This window comes from Argentina anserina, chromosome 5 (genome assembly GCF_933775445.1).
Source record: "Argentina anserina chromosome 5, drPotAnse1.1, whole genome shotgun sequence".
Lineage (NCBI taxonomy): Eukaryota > Viridiplantae > Streptophyta > Magnoliopsida > Rosales > Rosaceae > Argentina > Argentina anserina.
This window is the reverse complement of record NC_065876.1, coordinates 18509330-18518063: the sequence shown is the minus strand read 5'-3', so window position 1 is coordinate 18518063 and position 8734 is coordinate 18509330. Positions and strand designations below refer to the sequence as shown.

At 36.2% G+C, this 8734-nt stretch overlaps 1 protein-coding gene across 1 annotated transcript; it reads right to left on the bottom strand.

Moving 5' to 3' along the window:
- Window positions 1-545: 545 nt before the first annotated feature.
- LOC126793487 (autophagy protein 5) lies at window positions 546-4777 on the bottom strand. Its single transcript, XM_050520025.1, has 8 exons — window positions 4643-4777; window positions 4437-4561; window positions 4293-4359; window positions 3738-3827; window positions 3456-3543; window positions 2404-2532; window positions 2017-2145; window positions 546-1033 (listed from the first exon to the last, which is right to left on the bottom strand). Exons 1-8 carry the CDS (start codon window positions 4745-4747, stop codon window positions 684-686), a joined length of 1083 nt encoding a protein of 360 aa, XP_050375982.1. The 5' UTR covers window positions 4748-4777; the 3' UTR covers window positions 546-683.
- Between the last annotated feature and the right edge of the window lie 3957 nt (window positions 4778-8734).

Here is an 8734-nt window from a genome sequence, read left to right as displayed (position 1 = left end):
ATTTGGTGAAAAGTGGATGCTTCCTTTCCTGTAAAATAATGTAAGAATTCTATACTTTGCTGTACCTGCAGTAGTTGCTTGCATCTGAAGCAATAGTATAGGCTCTTTAAATGAGTTTCTTAGTTCGAGTACCAAATTGTCTCATCTCTAGTGCAGGTCAAATACAACGAGACATGCTTAAATATAATTTCTGGGTGCATTCCAGCAGAGGTACAGCAGAGTAGGCCTGCTGGGTTTTCATATTTTGTAATTCTGTACATTTTCCATTTCTCGAAATGGCGAAAGACAACAATGACCTTTATGGTATTGTAATGAAAATCAAACACAAGCCAGCCTGACCCATTTCACCTCAAAAAAAAAAAAATTACTGCGAGGTTGTCCTACGTTTTTCCCCAATTCAACTAAACAAAGAGTTTTAAGCAACTTTTGAATCCGAGCGAATTTATCTTGAGAATGTGACAACCCCAAACTGATAGCTAGATACAAGGGAAAAAGAAAATCCGTAGCTTTCAGAGCTCTGAAATGAACTGAATGAGTCAAAGATCTAGTGGATAGTCGAAATCTATGTATTGACAACTGAAGTTCTTCTGTACAATTGCTATGCAGTAAATGCCTTTCAAAGTCATCATCAGAAGATTGACTCTTTATGTCCCATAAGATTGTCAACATGATTGAAAAGCCACCTATGACATAGTACTATTGACTTGAGATACTTTAAGGTATACACAGATATGGAGGAAATGGTCAGGGTGCATTAAGTTGTTTGCCACCCAAGAGAATGGTATCTCCAGTTTCGGTTCAATACCTTGTATGCGAACCAGCTTGATTTCAGGCTCTTCAAATTCATAACTAGCCTTTACATGGTCATCACCTGAATTTTCTACTTCCTCCCTGGCATTTTTTTCACCACTTAGGCCTTCAGATAAAACCCTTTGCTCTTCCTCACCACCTACTGTCAATGATTCAGCAACTCCCTCTACAAAATATTCTGGCAGAAGGCATTTCACTGCATCGTGTAATGTGAAGCATCTACCTGCAATGCAAGAGTACTTGGTGAAAACATAGTGATCGCAGTTTCATAGTTAAATTGATAGCTGCCGTAATGGTTCATGTGAAAGATATTGCCTCTGGGCAGATATCAAGGTCAACAGTTTGTCTAGCTTATGGAAAACAAGGAAATCTGATTTGTCTCTGCAAGCTAGATGATACACATTTATTCTTAAAAAAACGAAAAAAGAATGAGAGCAAACCTTTCATTTTCATCTAGATATGATTAGAAATGGGCGGTATACTAAAACTACCAAAGCGGGCTCACACACCAGACAGTGAAATAAAAGTAGAAGAGCATACAATCAAGCTACGAGACACACACATACAGAGACATAAATAGTTCATTTTATAAAACATTAAACCATTTATTTACTTCATGTCTTTTGTGCTGAGAAACAAACTTCCTCTTAATATAAACAGTTACAAAAATACTTTTTTCAGTCAAGCTCATCATTGCGCATATGAGAGCATCCATAACAAGTAGAATTATTTTCTTCTTATCAATGCAAGATAGTTGCCGACACTTAAACTCAGGAACATGTATCCCAACTCTAGCCTTGAATAGAATATGGATAGAGTGTCTAGAACATCATTTGTTTTCATTTCAGTGGATATGATTTTTTAATGTGTACGTTTTGAACAAAGACCATACTCGGTACTCACACCACATAATCCTGCTTACATACATATGACATGAAAGGTACGAATATAATGTGTGGACGTAAGCTACTCAAAAACAAAAGCAGGTAAGGGGAGTACTACAAAAACAACTACTTAGCTTCTTTCAGAATCTAGTCAATAGATTCTATTCCCACAAGTTTTCCTTGCTATTCAACAGAAAAAAAAATTGAACTATTCCAACCTAATGTACTGAATGATCAAGATGAAGAATGAACACATTGAAATTGCGACATACACATGTTCCAAGATAGGTTTTTAGTACAAAAAATAAATAAATTGTCTTACCTTCTCCTTGTATCTGAACAGGCCGGTTTATATAAGAAACACTGTCCCAACTATCAATCGACGGTGCATCCTCTAAGTCATCAAAGTCCTCACTGACAATCCAAACATATAACCTAACTGGAATTCGACCTACGAAAATCAATCAATAACAAAAGTTTATTACATGAATGTTCTATGTATATATTGCAAGTTGACACACTAAGTGCAACCTAGCATACATTCAGAATGCATAAAGAAAAAAAGAAAAGAAAAAAAGTCTGAAGGATCAAAACAGATAGCAGGCCCTTATAAGAGAAACTATGCAATTGATTCATGCCAGCACCGAACACGGATACTGAGATTGAGGTTGGCTTAAAAATTCAGGTGTCAAACTTAAAGTATGAGCACCTTGCTTCCCCTGCCCAGAAATTTCGATTTCACCTGCACTCGATCTGGATCTTGGCAAGCTCGAGTTCACTTCTGCAACTGCTCCAAGCTTAAGTTTCGAAGAAAACCGTATGTAGGATTCCAAATTACCTGTAGCAAATGTGTACTGACAGGGATAAATCACAAAAGACTTTAATGAAATCACTATATTAAGAATCAGATAGTAACTACTTCCACTAGCAGATGGAAAAAAAAAACTATTTCTATATAGACACAAACGTACACAAGACTGGGAAGAACTACGAGGGACTCCACATATCTGATAAGTTAGGTTACCAACTAAGACATGACACATTTATTTAAAAAAACAAACAAACAGAATAGTCGCGCATTTATTAAAAAATAAACAAACAGAATAGTCGCGCACATTCAACATTGGGTAACTACTCCATATTCCATTCTAAGATATCATAGAACTAGTACTATCCAACAGGTGAGTGTTTCCCAGACATATAAGCAAAATAGAAGTGTTCATGCTTGTCAGACTCATTTAAAAAACATCTTGGAATTAGAAGTGTGAAACCTAAAGTAAAGCAAAATGCCCACGTATGATAATGAACTTAACAAGAGATTGGTACATTTAAAAGAGAAAAAATGCATACCAAATTTTAAATACCAGTCTTAAGAAGCGGGTTCTCCAGAGTAAATTTTACAAAAAAATACCACGAATATCTAAAAGTGCATACAAGTCGCAATTTGGATGAGATATGATAATATATATAGTGCAGGAGAAAACAAGTCAGGAAGAAAACAGAAAGCTCAAATTACTAAGTTATGAAAAGTTGATTTGCATGGAAGTGCATTATTTCTATGTTTCAAAATTTAAAAAGTGGAAAATTTATGAGTTTACATAATGGATACAAAAGTAATGAAGATGGGTTAAGAGTCACAAGATGCTTTTTATCTTCCCAATTATATGAATAATCTTAGCATTCATCATGGAGCTAATAATTCCTAGATATCATAAACAATTTAAAAGAAAACAACTGGTATAGTAACATTTGAAGATATACCATTTAAGATGGAGCGCCAGAGCTCCACCTGATCAGGTTGAGACATGTTCATCACATTCTTAGAGTTTCCATTGATTATATATGCCGCCTGCAATTGCAACTATATACTATGAGAATTTGTAATTAAAAGGATTATTGCATTGTAACACAAATACTTCAAGTGGGACTGTTACCAACTCCCAAAATCAAGCACCAAAAACAAGCCGAGTCCATTGCCAATAGGAAGAAATGAAAAGTTACATCAAATCCAGATTAGAAAAAGAAAATTAAGGATGCCCTCACCTCTTTCAATGAGTTGATAAAGCTCCACTTTATGCTATCTTCACCTTCACAAGGGATCAATACGCTTCCTGGATATCCTCTAAAGTGCACCTACAAAATTATTCAACAAATAATTTACAATCTGCAAATATGTGGCAAAAAAAGATGGCAGGAGACAAAAGAAGAGAGATAATGTGCTTGACAAGTCACAAAATATATATATATATCGAGACCAAATCCAAAGTCCGAATATAATCTGTCAAATACACCCTCTCTGATGACTGCAACACCAAAAGTCTGTAGCATTTTTATGATCCATGACAAAGTAAAATAGTCTGGTTCAAGGAACTCTTTCGTACAGTTGTCGACTAATGCAGTTTAACACAAGGTAGTTCCAAATACGACACTGAGCATTAGAAGATTGCTGATTCGGAACATCTTATCGAAGTGATTCGTTTTTCACGGTGGAACTACATTGCGTCTCTGAATCACATAGCTCAATCCTTCATACGTGGAACATGTTCAATAAAATTTAAAAAATATATATATATATATTAAAAAAAAAAAAAGCAATACCGTAAGATTCCAAGGTCTCTCTGGTTCTGCACATAGAAGATCAAACAGAACTCCAGTGGGTAAATACCTGCAACAAAACCCCGTCGCAAAGTTAAGGGGCATAATGGTAAAAACAGACCAAAGCATTCGGAAATATGCGAGTACCATTTCAAGGGCAAGCCCTTGTAGTCGAACCAGAGAGTGTCGACACCAGGAGGAAGGGCGGTGCTGAAGTAAGGCTTCAAGAGCGAGGCCAACAGTGGTAGGTAACCTAGACGAGGAGCTAAGATCTGAAACCATATTCAAATCGTGATAGTATGATTCTTCAATTCGAAATAAACAGGAGAGAGAGAGAGAGAGATGATGATTACGAGGGCGGGCGGGGGAGAAGGAAGGGTCGTGACTTCGGATTCATGGAGATGAATCTGCAACGGGATCGCTCCTTCCCATAGAAGCCTCTGTGCTTCCGTGTCCATCTTCTTCTTCCTGAAACTCTAAGCTTCAACACCGCAAGCCACAACAACAAATATTGACGACTTTGACTTGGGCCGGGTTCTACGGTCAACCCGCACCGTTACGCTTCTACCCACCCATAAACTATTCTTTTTTTCTTTACCTCGGTATTAATATTAATTAAGCAACCAACCCTTATGTTGTGTTTGGACGCGCTAACCTTACTTTGATGTTGTGTATGGATGAGATAATCTTATTTTGATAGAAATCTTATTTCTATGAGAATCATATTTTCAGGAGCATAAAGTTTAAATAATTGAGAATTCCTTTGTTTGGATACTATTTTTAAAAATGGTTGCATAGAAAAAATTGAGAATTGAAGAATGACATCTCTTTTTCAGGGAAAATAAACATGGAAAACAGATTTCAAATTCCCCTTATCTTTTCTAATAGAATTCGCACTTTCCTTAGAATTTCAACTCAAACATGATGAGGAATATTAAAATTTCTAGAATTTAATTAAATTCTTCCTTGTTTTCCTCTATCCAAACACAGCATTATGGAACTGTCAAACTCATCTTCTTTTCCTTTTTTTGGTTATAAGCAGAACCTAAGAGGCCCAAACAAAACAAACAAAGAGACTAAACATTGGAGCGTCCAACTCTTATAGCTATTGCAACAACAGCAAGATCATCCAAGAAAGCAGCAGTAGCATGCAAGAGAGGCTTATCAAACGTGATCAATCCGAGAGAATGAGTGATGCTACACTTGGCCAAAGCATCAACAGTATCATTGCACTCCCTGAAAATGTGCACAAGTTTCACATCCTCCATGTTTTCCATGAGTCTTTTGCAACTCTCTGAGAGAAAAACCAAGAGGGTGAAGAGCAAGATTAACATTCTACATTAAATGGACTAGGACATCAGTCATACTCAATTTCTAGATTACGAATATTCAACTGAGCAGCAGTTTTCAAACCATAATGCAAAACCCAGGCTTCAACATCAAGAATCTCACCAACACCTAAATTGGCCTGAAAACCAGAAATCCAAGAACAAGCATGGTCTCTCAAAACTCCTCCAGCCCCAATTAGACTAGAGCTAGCAGATCTAGTACCATCCACATTCAGCTTAACAAAATTGATAGGAGGTTTCTTCCAAGACAACATAGCATATTCAAACATGTAATTAAAATTAATTTGCAACTGAGCATTCCTCCATTCTAAGGCATAATTCCAAATTATCTTTTCAGGACAAGTAGGCATCAGGAAACTAGCATCAAAGACATGCTTGTTTCTCTATTTCCAAATAAACCAACATATAAACACAAACAAACCATAGAGCATCCTAAGTAAAATTTCTAGCCTTTCTATGAACATTAGTGAGCAACTTCTTATGGATCATAGATGTTTTCAGTTTTGGAGGAACATTAAGCTTCCACAAAGCTTTCCATATAGGGTTAAGAATATCAACAAAATCAAAGGAGTTATAAGCAGACTTAACAGAAAAAGGAACCATCAGAAGTGTTGCCCCATTTTTTTTTACATCAGGACCACAATTACCAAAACCAGTTGACACATTAATAATGAGATTCTCAAAATCTTGAGGGACCATAGAGCACATCAAATCTATATTCCAACCATCATTATTCCAAAAACTACTAACAAAAGCAAAGTCATCAATAGAAGCAAAAGGCAAGGCATAGTGAATAAAAGAAGTAGGCAACAACCAAAAACCATACTATTGACCAAAAAAACCAAAAATCATGCTAGAACTTTAGGGCGCGTTCAGTATTGTTTTGGGATACCAATTTTCATTTTGCAAATTCAAAAACATGGGGAATTTTTGTTCAGTGGTTTCGATTCCAAAAACAGATAATAGATTCTAAGATACGACTCAAAAATTATGAATGAAATTGAGAAATGAAACTCTTATTGCGAAACTTTCCTAAATGAACTTTCATGTTCTAGTAAGTTTCCTTTTTGTGAAATATAAACTTTCGTAATCTAGCTGAGCTCATCTATTACATGTGTGTCTTTTTAAGACAACAATTGTCAAGATTATGACAAGATTATCAAATAAATTATCTCTTACTTACTATTTTCTTTTTCTTATTTTCATATTGGATTTAAGAGATAATTCTAGAGAAAAACAAGGAGTTCAGTCGTGCAAGAGGAGGCCTGATGAGATAAGGCACGATAAGGCTTGAGGAAGAATATTACTCACGGCATAAGGAAAATAAGGAATCCGTGCACAACATGGAGAGCTACACATGGTTGGAGAGATAGAGAGAAACAAGGAGATGTCGTCCAAATACAAAGAGAAGAAGGAGTCCTATGTCGAGCCACTTATTCAGAAATTAAAGGAGATAATTCAAGAATTAACAAAGAGATCAGGCCATGCAAATGGAAGACTTACACGGCAACAAAGAGAGAAAAGAAAGGAGTCCTAGCCGTGTGGGATGCTTGAGAGTTTTTGGGAGAACAAGCCGTGCCTACCATTCAGCAAAGAGATAAAGGAGCTGTGCCTAGCAATCAGCTTTTGGATAAGGAGTTCATGTCGGGTATACAAGAGAGAAATGAGGAGATAAGGGCTGAATAACCAAGGAAATAGGAGAGCCGTGTGATTCATTCATTGAAGGAAGATCCTAGCCGTGCATTCATGTTGATCCAACCCATCGCTGTGCAACTCTCCTCCCCTCTTTCCTCTATATATAGCACGGTATTTCCCCTAAAAAAGCCATCACCTCTCATTCACAAAGCTAAGCCGAACCTCTGTCAAAATACATTCAGAAAATTCAAGCCACAGTCATCATCCATCACCACCACAAACCGTGATCATATCCTTCCTCCTCCATAACCGATTCCACCACTCTTGCTGATTCCTTCAAGGTTCTTAAAGTGTGATTCATCCATGACTTGTATTTTATTCTTTTGTTTTATGATTTTTGCGATTTCTATGTATGGATTCTTGGATGTAGTCTTCGGTTTTATATATGAAGAACATAATTTCATATGTGTTTTGTTTTATGTTTTGATTGATAAACTAATGTTTATGTATAGATGTTGTGTATTATGGCTAGGGGCAGTAGGATTCTGATTTATATTTAGGTTTTATTTTGATTCATTCCTTGAACTTGTGCGTCTAAATCAATGTTTGAGGAAGCCACGGCCATGGCTCTTCTAGGGTTGCGATTTCATTCACCAAAGTAGTCTTTGATCGAGTTATGCGCTTCATGTCTCAATTATTGCTACTTATATAGGGCTACAATAGTTCTAGGGATTTACATCCTTAAATATGATGAGTGACACCATGCATGTTTATATGTCTCCAATTCGACTTAATGTGCTTATGTGCTTCTTTGTATTTAACTAATAGGCTTTGTGATGTTAGATTCTTTTTAGCATATGTTTAGGATTGAATGCTTCGTTGATTCTAAATAATTATGAAGTCTTAACGATTAGATGAACTGCTTCGGGCTCTAATTAAAATTGGAATTAAAATGAACTTTGATTGAATCAAAATTATTTGATGCCTCTTAGTTGTTGTATGCATGTCTTACATGATCATGAGTAGATTTTGTGCTTGGTAATGTGTTGAGTAGTAGATAAATTGTATATAAGTAATTTAGGATTTACTTTTCAGTAGTAGTTTCATAATCAATCTCAAATCTCCCAATAACATGATAAGTTTTGAGTCCCTGTTGATTCTCCGGACTGAACGATCTCTGCTTATTCTATACTAACGATGATGTTTTACAGGGTTTATTATAGACGTCTTAGTAACGGTCTATCAAGTGGAAGGTAGCAAATAGTTCAAAGGTGAACAACATCAATGTGAATAAAACATGACATCACAAGTGATATGGGCAAACGAATAGGAAAGCAAATGAATGCTACTAACCAGAGCACGCAAACAACTCAAATAATGTAGTAGGGACGGAGATTGAGAACAAGGGAATCACACCAGGGTCTGGCTCCTCAATATCTGAAGTAGACCACGATTGATGCA